Here is a 21,231-nt window from a genome sequence, read left to right on the forward strand (position 1 = left end):
AAAAAAAAAAAAGCAGGGGAGTGTTGGGGGGAGAGGAACAACAAGAAAAAGTTAGTTAAGTAGTTTAAATTTCCAGAAACACAAGTGGGAGGTTAAACGTTGCTCTAATTATACATCACTAACAAAAGCATTGGAGCCATGCTGTGAGAACAGTTTTAAATTCCTCTTGCCACAAGATAGAGATTATAGTGTAAACGAGCTAAGGCTGAAATTGGTTTGTGATTCTTTTTTCATTTAGGTGATTATAGGAGGCAAAAATCCTGAGCATGCACAAGATGTGATTGATGATGGCTCCCTCACTCATGAGAGAGTACAGAGAAGTTTTACCAACCCAGGTTTCAGAGATGTGTCCTTAGAACCAGTATTTAGAAGTTAGGCTTGTAGGAACACGCAGACCAGCATGGCTTGCTTTGCTAATGAGCATCAGAGCTGGCTGTGGCAGCTCTGAGAGGAGCAGCTGCTCAGTGCAGGGACATATCACTACCCTGGATTAAAATCTGCTCACTCCCTTAATCAAATTTCATGCCCCAGCGGCATTACTGAAATGGAGACAATAATGGAAGACACCTTGGGGATACCAACAAAGCACCTGCAGTGTGCTGCAGTGCAGGTATTAGTCTTAAATTTTAGGCTTGTTAGCTTAGGCCCTGGGAACAGTGAGGCAGCAATGGGACAGAGATTTAGTCAGGCTCATTGCCACTTACGTGACTGCAGAGGTGGAGAAAGTTTGTAGTTTACTCACTGCCTTTGTGGCAGAGCAGAAACTCCTCCACTGGCTCCCCTACGACGACATCCATCAGCAAGTGTTGTGTGGGGATGAGAAAGGTTTTTATCCAATGCACAGCTTTTGAACAGGGCATTTCTTCTTGCTCTGCGTCCCACTCCTCCAAAGGCTGCTCACCTCTGTGTCAGTGCCCAGAGACAGCTGTGCATGTGCTGCGCTCCAGAGCCAGCTGTCAGCGGCTGTAACGGGGCTCTCTGAAGGGAGAAGCGGCTTTTGGTGACTGGGCTGTACCTGACACTGACCTCCTCTGGTTGCTAGTAAGACAGTTCAGGGTTTGTTTCAGAGTTAAGTTTTCCTTACAAAGTTGGTAGGCTTCTCAGTTTGCATTTTATATTAACTCCTAAAATTTCATCGTGATAGAAGGGACTGCCAGGTTCTCCCAGTGCTTCCTACTGGCTGTGGCATTTCAGTTACTACGGTGACTACAAAGAGGTAGGTTGGGCCAAAGCATTAGGCTGGCAATGAAAGACAGGTAATATTTATTATTTCTTCTATGATCTCTTCCTCTGGTTAATTGCCATTGTTGCTTAAAAAAAATCCCAGAAAACAGCCTTATATAATAAATCTGCTCTCTCTTGTCTAACACCACCAAGCTGACTCAAATAACTGTATCATTCATCTCAGCAAGCTTAAAATTCTTCCTCAGGTCATGGCCACTTGGAGAAGATTGCAGACCACCACTTCTGAAAGGACCAAACAGGGGATGAACTCTTAACATGTCAAGGAATGTTCCTTCCTGTTTAACAGAAAGGGCTCTTTCTCAAGCATTTTGACTGACAGCATCTGAAGCCATTTTCCTGCCTGTGGGTTCTTGGAGTTAACCTCATCAGAATATATGCTCTGCTTAACTATTTAATGTGTTATCAATTAGGGATTATTATGCATTAAATGTCCGAGAGGAAAAAAAATAATGGGAAAAAAACAAAACAAAAAGACAAAATTTCAGGCACTCAACTCAGGATTCAAAGGTGATTTAATTCTCTGTGCCCTGGATCTCTAACTTATCTTAGACTAATGGGTCAATAATTTTTCACCTCAGAAGCACTCAGCCTCTGAGATGTAAGAAACCTTTTCTATCCAACATCTAAAGTAAGGCATCTTCAGAATCCTGCAGTATGGAGAGGAGCCAACTGTTGTGGAGTACACAGACTTGACACTGCTCCAAGGAAGCCAGAAAGGTCAGATCCTCCAGGAACTGGCAAGAGCAGGACTCTGTTCTTGACCTGAAACTGTACTTGGGTCTGGGGAGCTCCTGGTCACAAGGAGGGGCCAGATTTTGGGCATCTGGAGATGCTTAACAGTGAACAGTGAGCTGTCTAACAAGTTATAGGCATGTGCTACTGTTGGGCAGGCATTCTGAACCATTTTGAACTGAGTATTTTGAAACATAGTCTCAGACTTGGGTGCATTAGTTCTTTTAAAGAATGTAAAGAAAGCAAGTAACTATCAGGATCTGAAGTCGTTTTCCATCCTGTTTATTGTCTATAATAAAGAAAGAAAGCTGAAAGTGCCCCAGAGTCATGCAGAGAGTATGTTAAAGAGATCTGTGTATGTATTAGAAGCAAAATTTTTAATTATCAAAAATAGCAATTGCTCTGCCCATGAAACTAATAAAAACTCACACAAAAATATATTTACTTCTATTTCCCCCAAAATAAAAAACACATAGGTAAAGCTGAAAGGTGAAAATTGAGAAAAAGCATCTAAATTGTTCTTGCCTATAAGCAAAAGCAAACTCACCCAATGTGCTGAAAGGATATTCAGGAATCTGTCTGAACTTGTAGACTGGATGGGAGGATTTGAAGAAATAGTACTTGGAGCGTTACACTGGCTATAAGCAAGTACAAACCTTAAGATCCCTTGAGACTCCAAGAAGTTCACTTCTATGCAGAAAGTGTGAAGTCTAAATCCCATGACAAATTGACAGGAGAAAGGACAGAGTTAGGAAAGATGAATAAATACATGGTGGACATGAACTGGGTAATCATCCTATCGATAAAATGAAGAAACCACCGCTTGGTGCCATCTTGTCACTGCAAAATTGAACATCGGGTTTCCTATACTCCAGCTGTGTGTGCTCTCTTGTGGTACTCTCTGTTGCCTTTGTGTGGAAAACTATCCCTTCTTCCATTATCCCAGGCAGATTATTTTGATCTTGACCTTCTCCAGTGGATGTTTCCTTCAAAAGAGGCAATCCCTTAGCAAATGGTGACCATGCAGTCAGGATTGTCATCATTTCTTTGCACAAGTGAGACAACTCTTTCTCTCACTGACACTCAGTTCAGGTCTGAACTTTTGCAGACCCATCTTTGCTTTTTTTTTTTTTTTGTTTGTTTTTTGTCTAAATGTCAATTAATGATATTCAAGATGGCTGCTTTTTTTCCAGCATAACAAGTCCTTTTCTTGCATGTTAACAATGAATTCTGCCTGAATGTGTCAAACTCAGTGTGAACCCCTGCCAACCATCCAACAAGACAGAGCTCAGATATTTCTATGACAGGCTTGGGACTCCATCTCAAAGTGGAGTCATCCACCTCATTAACAGGCTAGCAGTGCTTGGACATAGCAAGAAGAGCAAGTGGAGAGAAAGAACTGGAACAATAATCTGAGGCAAATAATCTATGGATCTTGTCAAATGGATCCCAGAGTGCCACTGCAGCCCTAAAGCTCTTTGTCATGAGGCCATTGGAGCCATGAGCAGTAAGGTCTGGCAAGCAGAGGCAAGGTGTGTCAGCAGCACCAGCTCTTCCCAAGGAGCAAGTTGCTACCAGACAAATCCTGATGAAATTATTTTCTCACATTTGGACATTGCAGTCCCAGCACAGTTTAAGCATGGCCATTGACTTGAGACTCTGGAGTGTTACAGAAGAAAGAAGTAAGAGCAGAATTTGAGAGTGAGGGAGAGGGAAATGAACTAAATAGGAGCAAGACTTGAAGACAGAGGTAGTGATTTCCTTAAAATAGCTGTGCTTGCCTTTGATGTAAAATAAAAAATCTTGGAAATAAAATGAGATAGAGAAAAAACAGATGGTGTGAGGAGGGATTCAAAAGTAAGGCGATGCACCAAAACTAGATATGAAGTAACAAATGATGCAGAAGTGGACTTAGCATAAAAGGAAACAGATAATTATCATAATTTTTTAGAAAAGCCCATTGCAGTATTTGTAAGCCACAGCATCAGCAAAATACAAGAGCACTTGACTTATTTTCCTCTCTACAAGAAGAGACTTGTTTTGAAGTTAAAGTAGACCAAATGTGTTTCTGTGTGAAGAGTTTGCTGTTCTTGGCATGTTAAACATTACTTTAAAAATCTTTCACACCCAAGAGATACACTCATTTGCTTATCTTTATAGCACTTCAAAAAAAAAAAAAAAAAAAAAAAAAGTCGTACCATAGCTCATTTGATCAAAACAGGAATGCTTCTAAACTTTCATTCTTATCTTTTCATTGATCACTATAATATAGAGGTTTCCTTCTTCAGCTGGGAATGTGGCTGTCTTATTTCTTAGGTTAAAGCTCTAAATCAAAACAGCTTCAGGTCTTACCAACTACATGCTTTGGGGAGTTATGAATTTTTTAGAATGGTCCTTTCCTGTGCCCCATTTCCCACAGAGGTGGTGAGTCACAGGTCCAGCATTTGGAGTCTGGAGTTGGAGATGAGCTTCCCAGCTTGGATCCACCTAAAATCCACTTTTTTTTTCTCCAGGAGTACTTAGTGCTCGACAGAAAAATGACACATTGTCATGTATATTTCTTTTCTGTGTTGACAGATTTACAACACTATATGTGTTGCACCAGTCTCTTCCAGCTATGACAAAATCAGTCAATATGGGGTTTTTTTATAAAATTCAAGTGGCAATTATTTACTCCTTAAAAAAGAGAACCACAAGACTCTGAGCAAGGAAAGCAAACTGCTTAGAGCAATACTGCAGTGCTTTAGGGGAAACGATCTCCTCTGGTGTGTGCAATAGCAGGAGGTGAGGCTGCAGTGCCAGCCCCCCACTCACTTTGTCTCCCATCTGCACAGCAGTCTCAGGGTCTGAAATGTAACCCTTTGTTTGCATCTGGGCCCTGAGGGATGAGATCCCTGAGATAAGGGTGCTTTGAATAAATCATCTCAATAGAAGTAAATTCTCTCTGTCTCTGGTTTCCACCCAGACAATGTATTTTATAATTTGTGAACCGTCTCTACTGCCTGACTTCCAATTAAACAGTTCCTCGGTCCCCTAAAGCACTGCTCAGCTCCCCGTCCCACCAGCTGCTCACAAGCTGCCACTCAGCTTTGAGTGCTGTTCCCTTCAAGGGTACAGGGACACACAAAAACCTGCAGAACCTCAGGGCTGACTCTCAGATCCTCACCTGGCCAAAGTGCCCAGTGTTTTGATGGGACCCAGCCTGTATGAGGAGTCAGAGGGTTTGACTCACCATGGTCATGCTGCTGCTTGTTCCTCTTCCCACACAAAACAACAGTTTTCGGTCCCCAAATTTTAGTTTGTAAATAAAAGTCACCTGGGAAGAAGTGCATTTACCTCCTACCTGACAGAGGCCCTGGGAGTCCTTCAGTTCTCTATTAGCTAATCTGTTTCTGAGGGGGAGAGGGAACAAAAGGGAAAGGAAGAGTTAGCAACAATTTATCTCTCTACCCAGTTTGCCAAAGGCTATGACTGTGGGTTGTTTTTCTTCCAACAGCTTGAAAATATTTCCTATAAGCTGCAAATCAGGTTTAATTAAAGCTTTTCCAGTGATTTTTTTTTCCCGTGTTTTTTCTTCCCCACTGCAAAATGATGAGCAAACCTAGATACCAAACGACAGCTCAAGTCCTCAAACCACAGATGGCTCTCCCAGAGCCCTTCCCGCTGGCTAGCCTTTCCAGGTTGGCTGTAGGATGGATAACCAGCATCACTTTTGGATGAAAATCATAGTGTTGTTTTCTCATGTGGTGTTTCTGGGAGGACATGAAAAACTGGAGGGGGGAGGCTTACTCATGAGGCAAAGCAATCAGTATTTTTGTAGGCTTGTTTGTTATACTGCCTGTGTCTTCGTAATGTAAATGCAAATAAACCATCTTTATTTTATTCATAGTTCTAATGGAAAGTCTGTGTCATGGTCTGAACCAGGTGGAAGACAAGATCCAAAGGGGGAACATACGTGGCACAGACTCTCAGTGCATGTGAAGAACCAGGAGACAGGGTGCAATCAGACAGCGGTGATCAAACCCCTCACTAAAGACTACCACGGCCAAAGTCTGACTTTTACCGACATCAGCAGTAAGAATCTGTACAATGTGGTGGAGGAAGAAGATAGAGAGCCCGTTCACCTCAACCAGTCCAGCAGTCCTTCCATGGTGGTGCACAGGCGGGTGGCAACGACCCCCCCGCTGCAGGCCACGGCGGAGGAAACCCAACTCTTCTTGCCTGAGCAGTCCCCCAAGACCCTGCCCCTGCAGCCACAGTCTCTCATGGACCAGCTGCAAGGAGTGGTCAACAAGTTTTCCACCGGCATCCCCGACTTCAACGCTGTCCTCCCCGCTCCTGGCTCAGGGAATGGCGTGCGGCCCGCCTGCCCACCCCCGCCACCCCTGCAGCCTTTCCAGGTGGCTGCCTTCAGCGAGGAGCCCCTGTCTCCCCCGGCTGAGGAAGCTGAGAGTGAGAAGGTGAAGCTCATTCAGGGATATGTGTATGAAAAGAACACAGAGGAGGAGGAGGAGGAGGATGAGGAGCCAGCAACCAGCAAACTGACTCTCGAAGACTCTCCGGCGCTGACACCCCCGTCCCCTTTCCGGGATTCGGTGGCTTCGGGCAGCTCCGTGCCCAGCTCCCCTGTGTCGGAGTCGGTGCTCTGCACACCCCCAGATGTGACCTATGCCTCTGTCATCCTGAGGGATTATAAGCAAAGCTCGTCCACCCTGTAGATGCTGCAAGAGACAAGATGGGAAGGACTTCGGCAGCTGCCCCCTGGGAGAACTTGCGGAGACGAGTCTCCCAGGGCTGTGGGAGAGAGAGAGCAGAGAACAAAGTGACAAATGACAGGGCAAAAAATTAATCCTGCACTTAAATAACTAAAATTAAACAAAAAGAAAATTAAAAAATCCATTCTGAGGGCTCAAGATTCTCTATCTGTGAAAAATAAAAATATTGTACTTTGGGAAAATGTTAGGAAAACATAACAAAGCACAAATTAAAGGAACAACTTCTATAGCAAAAAAAAACCACAAAAAAATGGATAAACATGCAGGAAAATAAATATAATCACACCTAGTCACACCCTCTTTTGGCAGTGCTTGAAAAGGACTCTGGGAAGTGTGACCTGGAGAAGTCATTAGCACACCTCATGACTGCTGTCTATCTGCTATGGGAATAACACACCCAGGAGCTGGAAGGGCAGAGTGTGGTGCAGGGGAGCAAAGCTACTTGTATATGAGATATATATGCATAAATATTTTCTTCCTGGTTTCTACAGGTGGCATAACTGTGGAACTTTATTTTGGGGAGAGGAGATGAGATAATGTGAAAGCACATGGCTCTTACTGACTCCTATCTGAATGATTTGTTCTTCATACTAGGCTGCTTTTTGGGGGATTTGGGCTTCTTTTAATGTTGATTGTGAACAGAGCAAGAAATACGACTTGTTAAGACTCAAGAGGTTTCTGACAAAAGCCTTGCCATAGTATTTGTAATGTGATAAGGACTTGGAAAAACTGCCCTTTTGTATAAGGTTGCAAACCATGTGGCGAAACTGTTACACAACATTTCCTGTAGCAGAACAGTATTTATTGACTATCTTTTCATACAACAACGTATTTTGCCATGCCATTGCATCATTCCTTTGTGTTACTTTGGAATCAAATGCATTGAGAAATAGCTGTTTACTTAGAGCAACAATTGTTAGTCTGGGAGAAAAGGCAATTACACTCTGGGGGTTACGGAGCCCCCAGGCAAGAGAGTGAGCGTACGTTTGTGTATCTGTATGCGTGGGTACGGTATGTGTGAAGAGTAATGTCCAATAACTACCACTGGAAGATTGTCTTATATACTCTGAATATTTTTATGTTTAAATCATGTTTTTATATCGCGTTGTTACAAATATTCGATAGATCTTTGAAGGTTTGTACGCTGTGCTAACACATCCTTTTTTTCATATACAAGCTGAGACTGTCGTTACCCTTATAATAGGGTGCTTTGTTTGGCAGATATTTTATGAAGTAGACATATGATATTAATAATCAGTGCATTGAGAACTTGTTATTTTACATGTTTTGCAGCAAGTGTGGCTAACAAAAAAAAAAAAAAAGGTGTGTTTTAGAAATCTTGCAGGTGAGAGACAGGAAAAGTGATTCAACTATTTCACTGCTTCAGATAATTTAAAACAAAATCATGTCAGGATAGCAAATTTCATCAGTGCTTAATGTGTGCATAAATTCCCAGGTTTTGCTGTTGACAGTTTTTTTAAACCCTTTATGGTGTTTAGTTGCATGTTCTTTCCTTATGCTTTCACTTCTTGTATTTAATATACAATACAGCATCTTAAAGCTCACTTCCAGGCAGTTGTAGTTCTGTCATCTATCCTCCTCCTCCTCTATCTTTCATGTGTTTCCTAGAGATGGGCCTAATCCAAAGCTCCCTAATGACTGGCATGATAAAAGTCCAGGTCTAATTGCTGTGGCCTGAATTTAATTACAGTGATGATAACTCTATTTATAAATGTGCTTATTATGCATCACAGGTCAGGATTTTAGCTGCTATGGTCTTTGCTTCTGCTGCTGAATTCAACTGAGGATGTGAATCTGTCCCACAGTTCCACACTTTATTTCAAAAAATATTTTAAAGGAATCTCTTCCTGTTAATATAGTTGTAAACCCTGATTTTAAACATGCTTCTTTTGAATATTCTATCAGAGTTTTTCTGAATTAATCATAATTCTACTATTTTTCTTTCTTTTCACTTGAATTTTAAGAAGTCCTGCTTGTTATCAATTCTCCTCTGATGATCCAAATCTCATTGTTTTTCCCTAATTATGCAGTATTGGTATTGGAAGGTTTGGCTTATACTGAAAACCAGTATTTCTCATCCTCTTTTCACAATGTTAGCTCCTTTCAATATTACTTGTGGCCAACTGCTATCATCATCCTGATGTCAAAAGCATGAAATGACTTTGCCCAAAGACATGTTTTTGTCACTATATTGATATCTCTATAATGAATTGGAGACACCCGAGGGTTTGTTGGTTGATTTTTTGTTCTGCTTTGGGCCTTTAGGGCTAATATTTTTTGTTGCTTTTTCTTTTGTTTAAAATGCTGATTACTCCTTAAAGCAGGGAGAAAAATGCCATATCTTCTTTGCTGATCACAGCCCTGGCAATGAATTCTATCTTCTAATAATTGTAGTATAAGATCTGCTGTGCTGTTTCCAAAAACATGCTGTCAGTAACACAGAGCTGATACTTAGAAGCCAGTCTTTGAAGGTCTGAGAGAGATAAGAAAAATAAATAAAACAGATTTGTATAGACGAGGAGATGGCAATGTGGCGAGGTACTATACTGTTTTCATATCTGTCTGTTTTGAACATATTAAGCACTGATTTTATTATTGCAATGTAATTATATCATGAGTAGGAGTTTTCTTGAAATTCAGTATATTAGCTTTTAGTTTGTAATTGTTAAAACTGGAAACATACACATACGTAAATATAACTACAGAGCAAGAACTCACCTTGTATATGCAGCTGTATGAGCTATGAAGCTTTCTGTAGAAGTTCTTTCTTTTGGTCTGTCAAATGCTTGATGAAAACTGCCTTTTTGTCAAAATGATCTTGAAAATGCTGTAAAATAAATATTTTCTATTTATTATTTAAAAATAGAATGCCAAAATTTTTAATTTTTTTTTCTTCAATACAGTCATGTATATTAATTCATTGTTCCAGGGGTTTCAGCATCATGAATAAGAGATGGTGGGATATTTAAATGGAGGTAGGTATTGATTAAATTGTGTCATGAAGTTGAGATGGTGGAGGGATGGAGGATTTTTGCTTAGATAAAAAAAAACCCAGCTTTTTGGCTTCCTAATAAAATTCAGAAGCACTGTAACTATGCATTCAGGCAGAAAAGTAGAAGAGAATTCAATGGGAAATGACAGGAAATTTTGCTTCCCAATGACATGGGAAAACACCAGCCCTTCTCTGAAAATTGTCTTTGAGATGTCTGGCTCTCCCATCAGGGAAGCTGCAACATGCTTTCTTGACAGCTGTAAATGATAGGCATTGATCCACCCCGGCGTTTTGTGTCCGACCTTTACTGCTTCTGTATACAGCCAAGTACAGGGACTCCTCCTGACTCCTGCTCTGCAGCTCACAAACACTGTGGCTTTTTGGTGACCCCTGAACTGCTCTGTGCCCCAGCAAGGTGCTTTTTTGGGGTGCTGCTGGGATTTTCAGAAACAAGCAGCACTAAACATAGAAAATCTAGTTATTTTTATCTTTACACTTGTGAATAGGCTTGTGGCTCCTTTGTTTGGATCTGGCCTTGCAAGAGCCCATGTCTGAGGAGTCAGTCCACCTACAACTGCTGCAATGCAGGAGTACAGACAGTGGCATTGCATTCAGTGGTAAGTGCCAAAAGCTTGGTCTCTGTTCATAGAGGTTTTCCTTTTTTCTTATCCCATTTTATTTTTGATTTTGAAATCTGTTCTGTCTATGTCTTAGTAAAAGTTGTGCTGACCAAGTGTATTCAATTACAAAAACATTCCTAGAGAAACACAGTACTTACTCCCCTCCTGAGCACCCAGTGCAATGCTGCACAAGCTGCTGAAAAAAATATCTAAAGCAATTTTTCACATAAATGAATGACTGGACCAGAACCACTGAGCAGCAAAGCACACTTGAGATTTAGTCTCCATTCTTCTGTCAAGGACAGAGTGTTGGCAGCTCCACCAGCCCAGCCCATTCCTCTCCACCTAAGCTCTGCTCAGTAACTTGGGTCTCCAGACTAGTGTCAGGTGCACTTTGCATGGAGTAAGTGGCTACCAAAATAAAAAAGGCAGTGGAAATTTGGCCCCTGGGCTTGTACTCATCACTCTTTAGACAAAAACACGGGAGCAGATTGCTAATATCTGTTCTGCACAAGGTCTGAGTGACTGTCAAAAATGCCTCTTATATGGGAGTGGGAAAAGTGTGGGTTTTCAGATTACATTGTTGTGGTCGTTTTTTTTTCCCAAATAAATGAGTCACTAGACACTTGGCAGCTCTGTCTGAAAACCATTGGGAAGGAGAAGCAGACACTGTAGCCTATTTTTATCTGTGTAAGATTCCCAACAGGGATATTAGCAAAAAAGAAGATAGGGAATGCCACTCAGCCAAGTGTGTGGTACTACCACAGGCCCCATATCTGTTCCTGGACTCAAATTTTGGCAAACCCTACAAGCTCCCAGGCAGAGATGGTAAAGGAGAGCAGGAGTGACTGGTTGCCATTTCCAGTGCTACAGGTAAATTGTATCCTACTAGAAAAACAGGCAAGCTATTCTTTGCCTTTGCTAATTCAACTTCCAGTTCTCAGTAAATCACACAAAACAGCATTGCTCCCCTGAGAGAGCAGGTCACTCTTTGCTACCAAGTAAGAGCATTTGTTTTTTACTTGGTTTCACGGTGGGCGTAAGCAATGTATCTCTACAGAAGTAAAATATCGTTGTGAGTTGTGGGTTTCCATAACCAAAAGGCCTCTAGGTAGGTGGAGAAGCAGCTGGCACAGATACCAGTGCAGACAGATAAGAGTTTAGGAGTGGTATGTATCTATGACATTTAATCCACCCACTTTATTTATTGCGCACGGTGCAATGTGTAGGTGGTATGAGATCCATTCCCCCACCTACCCCACGGGATGGTGTGTGGGACTCCTACCTCCCCGTGCTGCGCTGAGGCTGAACCTGGAACAGATCTGCAAGACCTCCCTCCTGGAATGATGGTGTGCCTGGAGGACTGGCTCAGGGCAGGCGCGTCTCTGGTCCCTGTTTTCCTGACACGAGGTGTCTGCAATGCACCAAGAGTGTATTTCCTTTGCAAGCATCACCTAGAGACAGAGCATTTCAGTGCTGTGGAATGCCTCAAAATAACTCCATAGTTTAAAAGGAGCTGTTTCCCCAGCTGCCCCACAACAGCCCATGGTGAGGTGTCCCCCACTACAGCTAAACAGGCCTGTCAGTCCTACAGCCAATATCCAGGTTAATGGATTAAGCCTGGATTGCTTTCCAAATTGCCCAGCAATGCCCAGCATGCTGCCAAATGTTGGTGGTGCATATACAGCCCCGAGCAGGTGCTGGGTGGGAACTTCACCCCACTGCTCCCTGAGCTGCTGGCACCCACAGATCCGAGAGGCACTGAGGGCTTGTTGTGGCCTTCACTGCTCTCAGTGACACAGGGAAGGAGAAGGAGCAAAAGAAAGACAACACCTTGCGTTTTTCTCTCCTGCAAAAAAGGCAGGCAGAACTGTGCTGTGGAGCCATCCTTATGGCTTTGGATGAAGTCCTGACAGCTCCTGTGATTTGCATCTCAACAGACATAACGAGTTGGCCCTTCATTCTTTAGCTACTCTTGTTAGGTAGCACCAAAATTGGAAAACTGCAAAATTATCAGGGCAAAATGCTTAGATACCACCACCGGGAGTGATATCTCTCATAGAAGCTGAATCTGAGCAATGTTTTCAAAAATTTATGGCACAGGAGTTTTTTAATATGACTTGAAAATGCATTGATAAATCAATCTCTTTTTAATTGGGGAAGAAAGCAAGAATGAGTGTGTTTTCCTGGGATGTGTTATATGTGTTTTGTTTGAACACTTACACAGATTTAAATTACAATTTACAATTAAATAAATACAAATGAAACCGTATTTTAATTTGGCAGGCACCTTGGTAATTATTCAGATTTCTTTGCTGGGTTTTTTTTGTGCTTTTTGTTTGTTTGGTTGGTTTTTGACTTTTTTTTTTGTTTGTTTTTGGGGTTTTTTTTTTGTGGGGGAGTTGGATTGATTTTCTTTTTTTCTGCTTAAAAATAATGCCTAGAATACTTAGCAAGGTTATTAACTGTGCCAGGATTTTCATGTGCATCTGTGTGATGCTAATTTAGAAACTGAAGCTTGTAACTGCTGAGATCCTCAACGTGTGTGAATCAGTGTTAAGTCCTGAATTATGTCATTTTCCTTGAGAAGCTGGCTGAGTACCTGTGCTGTTAACGTTTGAGTGTCCTAAAGGTTCATCTCCCACCTCAAGCTTCATTTCACAGTTCTGAGGATGTTGTTCTTATCTCTGTTTTTGACACTGCTGTTGCTCATTGTTGTTATTTGATGTGAGGCCTTTGCACTAGCCTTGGCACAATTGCAGGGGGAAGTTCCTGTAAGGCTGCAGCTCCCCAACAGTGCCAAGACATTTTCCTTGAGTTCCATTTCCCTTTTTGAGAGGTGGTTATGCTGCATTCCCTGCCCTCCAATGCGCTGTTTGGGTAATGTGGTTGTTGACTTTAAAAACAACAAAATGAGAAAGTTTTGCCCTCCTGCTGTCCTTGTCATCAGGATTTATCCAGAGGTGTGTATCCAGTACTCATCTGGGGCAGTCTGGCACAAGTCATGCTGTTGGGCATGAACTTGGTGTATTACAGCCTGGCCCTCAGCTCTGTCCCCAGTTCAGCTCTTGATTCTTTTAATGACTTCAGGATGTTCATCTACCCAAGGATATTTCATAGCTGCGTAAGGGAACTGGGTTCCAATTTACAATGGACACAAGTGAAAACTGGGCATGGAAATCCTTCACATACATTTAAAAACTCAGCTGGTCTTTCCTTCACACTCAGGTCTGGACACAAGAGAGGGTCTATAAATAAAAGAAGATTTTCACAGTCTTTTTATTCTCTTTCTCACTTTGATCTCAATGCCAGTTCACTCCTGCTCACTCTTACCCAGCCTCTTTTTATAGCATACATAGCATAGCTGTGGAAGTGGCACCATAGAGTTCAATAATTTTGCCATGGATCCCTCATTTCCCTTATTTCCAGTTACATCATGATCAATGTTGAAGGAAGATTTAGGATGTCTGTGAAAGTTTGTGGAATAAAAAGATCACACAATGAGAAGGCACAACTGTCACATCAGCTGGGGCAAGCTTAGATGCTGCTGCCATAAAAATCATCAAATAAGACTACAGTCCACAACACAGTTAACCCTCAGGAGGACAGAAATGCTGGCAGGTCTAAGGAGAACTAATTTTCCCAGCAAGATCCAGGCTTTGAGTCTAAGCTCCAGAATACAATGTCTTGTCAGATTCTAATATCACCATTTGCAAAACACTCGGAGCCTTTTCCTTCTTAGTGCTGGGTTGTTTGTCTGCTTAAGATAGGTTTTATCATCTTCAGTGGCTGCTGTACACAGACCTTTCCCCACCACTGACAAAACATTCCAATCCTTTCTCTCCTTAATGCTGGTTTTTAGCATAGGTGTCATCAGCTTCTATGTGAGGCACACCTTGCCCATGGCAGACTGGGAATGGGGCAGTGCTGAAACAGGATCAGGACTCAGGTAGCAAAAGCTTTCTTGCACAGTGTACTGCTTTTAGACATTTGTGTTGTTTGTGTTTTCCTTCTGCATTTAGAGTTCTCTGAGCCTCAGCACCTCTGTTCATAGGGGCATGAGCAACACACAGCTGGCAAAAACACCACAGCAAGCAGCATTTACTTGTTCATTTGCTAGGACTTTCCCTTACCTATGTGCTCCATATTCCTGTCACAAACAGCTTGTCACCTGTGACACAAAGGAGCAAGCCTGAATGAAGTAAGAGGACAAACACTTTTCTGTGCCAAGGCCTCTTGGGGCTAAAGGCAGGAAGCCCTGGGAACACTTATTTACAGAGGCCAGGCATTTCCCACAGGAGAGTGCCCCCCGTACACAGGAGACAAGGCACCCACACTGTCACACTGGCTGAGGATGTCAAGGCAGATGGAGCCCTCTGAGGCTCTTTGAGACCACAGGGAACTTCACAGGTGCTGTTCACCAAGGAAATCAAGTCTATGTGTGACCAGTTTGGGACAAAGAGCTCTGAAGCTCCCCCTTGATATCCTCCTCCAAGGGATTCAGGTCACAGGGTCTGTCTGATCATAGGACTTGCTGCTGTGTCTGGGACAGCCTGCAGCCCACCAAGCCTCAGCCTCCTTTCACCTGCAGACCTTCCTGAGCCCCAGCCCTGGCTCTTCACACTCGTTTCTCTCCTTCCACAGGGGAAGATGCCTGCAGGGAGTTGCAGGACTCTGGCTGGCTTTTTCACTTGCTCCAGAGGTCTCTGCCGATGCATTTTCCTCTGGCTCCGAAGCTGAGATGGGAACCGGTGTTTGTCCCTGTGGGCACAAGAGCCAGGGGATGGTCTGCTGTCCCTGTCCTGGCTGGGAAGGGAGAGCAGTGGTCACCATACCCAACCATGTGGATACTGCACACACAGAGCACAGTCATAGAAACAAAGGGAGAGAAGCTGCATGAAAGGCCTCTATTGTGAGTTGTTTCCCTCTGATGTCTATGAAATCCTGGCTAAACCATGAAAATCCAGAGTTCTGACTGGGCTGGATAAGTGGCACATGCTGTCCATTACATCTTTCAGGCCAAGCTCAGACATCCCTGTCAGCTGGGGTATTCTCTCTGGGTTTGTACTCACTGCCACAGTGGCAAAGACAACAGAAGAAAAACACACAAGAGAAGGAACTTCATTAGGCAACAACTGCATCTGTCCACAAGAAGAGCTAATTCTTAAAAGAAGCACCTGGACCTAACAGCTGAGGTGTGACAAGTTATTCTTCTACTGCATTAAGCTCAGTCCAGCCAAAGGCTAGGAGTAATTCTTAGCAGAGTTCCTGTTGTAGTAACACCATGACAAGAATTTCTACATCTTCTGCTTTTCTGAGAAAATCTGAACCCTTCAAAAATTTTTTAAGTGGTAGTCTAATGCCCAAGTTTCACAAGGATGGTTAAAGTCAAATGACCAGGACAAAGGAATAAGGATCCAGCTTCTAATAAAAACATTACAGGATATCGTGGTAAAAAGTATATTTCTTTAATCCATATTTGAAAGTATAACTGCATCTGTAGAATATTTCAAGGGAAACTTCTATAATTTCCTACCAGGAAAGGTTCATTCAAGCGATGAAATATTTATTTTATTATTTAGTTTATCATAGTGTAAAAAATAAGCTTCCTGCAAACCATCAGGTGTAGAAAGAAATTGTATCACATCAGCTGGTGGGTACATTATGACCTACCTGATCTAAAGGAAAAAAGGGAGAGGATTCTCCAATGATGAGTATTTTTCCTAAGGCACTTGGTCATGTTTTCTCCTCTACAAAAGCAGCTACATATAGAGATTCAGTATGCAGGCCTTCCATGTTTCCTAACACATGATGTGTTCAGATAAAGCCTGATGCTAGTCATCCAGTCAGGCCAGTTTTGATAACTTTTCCAAAACCTCTCTCTCTTGCAGGGAATTCATACCTGCCATAGGTGGTTAACATGCAGTTATCAAGGTTAAGACAAAGAGTCCTCAACAGAAGGCTGGGCTAGGTTTACTTCCTTTATTTTAAGAGGAAAGTGCTGCATAAAAACATAAGGAAATTATACTTTGCACCACACCTTTGCAAAAAGATTGAATTATATTCGAATTCATCCTTGACAATCACATCAGGCCATGATGAAAAGGTACTTACTAGTTTTAATCCAATAATTAAGAGACATGAGTACACCTTTCAATTGTCAATAAACAAAACTTTAATTGGAAAGCAGGGACTAAACAAATTTACTTCCTTATGCCTACTGACACACTGAAGTTAGTCAAGATTTAAGCCTCATGAACATCTGCATTTTCTGTAACAAGTACCTCTGAGATTTTTTAAATTGATGGCATGGCATCTTACAGAATGTGCTTACACTTGAGCATCTTAGCCCCAAGTCCTTTCTGCCTCTGATATTCATGTCGTTATTCATCTCTGTACAAGACACTCCAGCTCTTCAAAGGCTTCTGGAAGGCTATGAGCACTCCTTTCCTAGAGCTTTACAGAGCATAAATAGTTATGGATTCAGTCTGTCTGTAATGCAGCTTGTTTGTGTGGGATGTAGCACTGTCCTCCCTGTTTGGCAGGTGAGGAGGCTGACACATCGTATACTAACAGCAACATTTGCAAATATTTTCCTAAAGCTAAGCACTAAGTTCTTCATTTGACATTTAAAGGAAAAAAAAAAATAGCCCGTTTTAGTTCTCATCTTTTGAAATTAACGGCAGCTACAGATATAAAGCACACATATATAAAATGTGAGCTGTTGAATTCATTTCTAATGGTACTCTTCTGTAAAAATGTTTCAAGCTATTGCTCCGAGGCAAGGATCCTGTAGCACACATGAGGACTGGTGGCACTGAGCAAAAAAAGAAATTCTTTTTCTATCCTATGACTATTTATCAATACTCATCTAGAACAAGAAAACCTACATTAATGTTCCTTTGTATGATCTAGCCCCAGACCTTTCTGGAACATGGCATGCCAAAGTACGACTGATTATTCATCTGTAGTTCAGATTCCTTTTTTGACATTCCTTAGGTCAAAGACTTCAATTATATCACCACATAACCATAATCTGCCAATTACAGGAGCTCTCTCTCTCCTCCAGTGCGAGGAATGTGCTCAGATAGTGAGCAGCTTCCCAATGCTTAGTTGGTTTCCACTGATAAGAAGATGAACAAGCTTTCTTTATTCAAATTCTTTCAAATTAATCAAACTAATTTTATGCTAGAACTCACCTGTGAGCCATGGGGCTTTGTCACAAAAAGATGTATGTGAAACTGAGACAGAGAGAGAAGGGTCACACCATTAACAGTGGGTTCTCACTTTGGCCAAGCCTCTTCAATTTACATAATATTAAAATATTACATAGAGGTCATAAATAAGATCACAGCTTTGCTACTTTGTTACCACATATGGATGCCCAGAGCTGGAAATAAAGCCTAATGTTTTTACTTGATGAAAGACAGTTGTCTGATGTCTTTCAACTCCCCTCTTCATTTACTACAGGATTTCCAATTACCACATAATTTTCATTTATTACATGAACCTGATTCATTCCTAAAACAAGTTCATCCTGTTACTGAATAGAAAAATAGCCTGTAGGAAAATGGTGTTTGCTCCCATCTTTAAAAGCTGTCTGCACTTGTCTATACAAAAGGAGCAAAACAAGGTTATGCTCTTTAAGTGTGTTAGTATTGCTCATATGGGGAGAATGGACCCTCTTTTTCAAGCTGTGACACTGCCTGGGTTTGCACTCAGCAGCAGAGCAGCATCAGCCTTGTGCCTGCTGCTCGTGGTTTGGGCTGTGTTGATGGCTCAGTCCTTGCAGTGGTGACAAGGGATCCTCAGCCCAGCATTACAGGATGGTGGGGTGCTTTTGCCAGGGAGTTCACAGCAAGTGTTGGGATCTCTGGCTCACCCTGGCAGAAGTGATCTTTGTGTCAGATGTGTCTGCTTCCCCACTGATCTCCTAGAACTTCTCTGCTGATTCAGGGAGAGGGTCCCAGTCCCCTTGGCAAGTACCTCATACCCCTCTGGCAGACACAGCACAGGCCTAATCCCCACAGTAAATTCAGACTGAACTTCAGTGCTTGTTAAAGAAAACATTGGATGCGCTTTTTTATTTTTTTTTTATGTGACAAAAGGAAGCTTTTTATTTGAACATTTAAAAATTGAGATTGGTTGAACTGTTGGAAAATCACAGCCCAAATAATTTAACAGTGTTTCAAGCAGCTTCAAGCAAAATCTTACAGCAGGCCATGCCCTAAAGCTTTAAGATGAAGTAGTATTCCTCAGCAACACATGTTGAAGTAGACCATCAGCCAAATTCAAAAGTAAAGGAAAGCACCTTTGCTGCTGTAATGCCTGTTCAGTGGCATATTTTTTGCAATCCCAAACTGTCAAGCAGTCTTTCTGGTTGAAAATCTAGATGCATCCATTATCCCCTGACATTTATTGTGACAGTGTGCTATTAAGATGAAAGAAAAGTTATTCATTTGGGAATCACTTGACAATATAAATGGTGCTATTTTGAGCTCTTGTTGCCGCTACAATTAATCAAGTGAGAGGCAATCGGTTTGGTGGTTTGGTTTTTTTCTTTTTTTCCTTATTCTATAGTTCATTTAAGAAACTTGGCAACTTCCTTTCCTAGGTAGTGCTACTTTTTCTATTCAATTCCATTACAAAGCCAGTTTTTATCAATTTAGCAAGAAGAATTCTGCAGTAGCTTTTAATAGTGTCACATTCTCAGACCTAATGGGCAAGATACAAAATGAAGGATGTAAAAAATGCTGCAAAGACTGATACAGCTCCTTTTTTCCCCCAGCTAGTTACATGAGCAGACACCTGACAGCATTCCCACCCATTTCCCTTTGGTTTAGTAACGTGTGTGCAGTGGGGCCCTGGTATTTCATCAGACACTTTTGGTGGAAGGGAGCAGGAGCTGCTGGGAAATGATGTAAGAAGCCACAGAGGAGCCATCAGGTCTCTGGAGTCTCTTTTTTGGTGAAATAAATGACAGATATAAGAGAACATCAAAAAGTTCTCTTTTTACATTTTACTTCATTTTACTCTTTTTATATTTTACTTCATAATCCACATTATTGGTGAGAATGCTACTTACCTAGTGCAGATGTAACATGATATAAAAGTCTCTAATGGATCATTTGCAAATGACAAATAATTGGTATTGCCAACTTCTTCTTTTCCCACATCTGAAATAAAGGTCAGTGAACTTCTCTCTGGCAAGGAAAAATCTTCCAATCTGTAACCTGAAAAGAAAGAAAAATCAAATAGTACCATGGTTCCAAAATGGAATGAAAGACATCCTATGTTCATTAAGAGAGATAAGTATCTCAGTGAAGAAAAACAGTGAGGAAAAAAAAAAGGAGAAAATGCTGTAAACTCTGGTTACTTAGGCAATTTCCTCATAGCTTTAGCAACATATAAGAAGTAAGAGACAAAAAGCCTGGGATTTTTAAAATTTTAATTAAACATTTTATCAGCTTAAAAAGAATCCATCTCTTTCCCCCTTCGTCCACTAGAACTTAAAAGAAATGTACATATCAGCCAATAGGAAAGTAATAAATAAATAGATAAATGAATAAAATGGCATTTTATGTAATTTCCAAGTACAAAGCTAAGTGGTACTGGGGTAATCAGGAAGAAACATTACATGTGGTTTTATCTTTTTACTTGGATGCTCCTTCCCCTTTCTCTTATTTTTTGATTCTCTCTGAATTGCAAATTTTATCCTATAGACAGGGAACCAGGCACATTTTTGGATTCCATGAATGAAGGGCTCATTATTCCTGAATAAATAAGTAAGGTTTCTGTTATTGGAAGGCAGAAAACCAGAGTCTTTTGTATGAATCCATTCTGACTGGTGTATCTCACCTACAGGGTCAGTGGGATATACAGGTAAGTTGCTCATAGTCTGTGGAATTTGTAAAAAGGTCATTGATCAGACACTGTGGTCTCATAACATCACAAAGAAGGCAGTTTTTTATTATTCCACAGTGATGCACTGACACTCCAGACATCCACAGGCAGTCTTTGAGCACATTCTCTCCATAGGATATGGAGAGAATGTACATGTAGTTGAATGCCAGACCTGTTTTCATCTGGGGTTATTCACAAAGCATGATTGGTGATACATAATGCAAGGCTGACAAAGCTGGCAGTATCCTCCTAAAAAAAAAAAAAAAAAAAGAAAAAAAAAACTGAGGTGAAAAAAAATAAAGTGAAGCATTTTCACGGTTCAAAAAAAAAACTTCAAAAAGATTTCAGAAAGTATTATCTTGGCTGTGCTCCCAAGCACTTGAGAGCTGACTGCCAAAGTATTAAGTCTCCAGTAAGATAAAAATATCTGTTCATACACACACACACACACACACCCCCCACACACACATACACACACACACATTCAATATGCATCTAAAGACCTATTCAAATAATATTAAATGATTCAAACTGGCACAAGCATGAAGCCTGCAGAGAATATGGCAATCCCATCAGTAACTGCTGCCTTGTCCACAGAAACTTTGCCAGAGTGGAATTCTATAAAAATCCAAGCTCCAAGCACATCTCCTGCCTTGCTGCCACAGCACAGGAGGCATCTCTTCCAACAAGACTCACAGCTTCTTTCCAAATTTAGGGCACAATGTACCCTGCAACACATTACCTCCCACACTAATAGTGAGACTGCAAACACAGGTGATCATGTTTTTCAGCTGCTGGTTTTTAATAATTCTGGAAACTTGCTGTGAGTTCATTTATTAATTAATATTTATTTACTAAGTTTGTCCTGAAGGCAACTATTGCTTTTACCGCTGCCCTGTTTCCAGTACCTTTTCACTATGACACCACTGAAAAATCCTCTTTT

At 41.4% G+C, this 21,231-nt stretch overlaps 1 protein-coding gene across 3 annotated transcripts in view; it reads left to right on the forward strand.

Moving 5' to 3' along the window:
• GRM1 (glutamate metabotropic receptor 1) overlaps window positions 1-6,879 on the forward strand; it is a 179,641-nt gene extending 172,762 nt beyond the window's left edge. Inside the window, exon 8 of one of the 3 annotated variants that reach the window (XM_086877580.1) lies at window positions 5,867-6,879. In XM_086877580.1, the coding sequence (XP_086733706.1) occupies window positions 5,867-6,695 (829 nt within the window). In that variant the 3' untranslated portion in view covers window positions 6,696-6,879. The remainder of the gene's footprint in view (window positions 1-5,866) is intronic. The other 2 variants (XM_086877582.1, XM_086877581.1) reach the window with 2 other exon arrangements.
• The last annotated feature ends 14,352 nt before the right edge of the window (window positions 6,880-21,231 follow it).

Source organism: Cyanistes caeruleus, chromosome 2, assembly GCF_971803275.1.
Source record: "Cyanistes caeruleus chromosome 2, bCyaCae1.hap1.1, whole genome shotgun sequence".
Taxonomy (NCBI): domain Eukaryota; kingdom Metazoa; phylum Chordata; class Aves; order Passeriformes; family Paridae; genus Cyanistes; species Cyanistes caeruleus.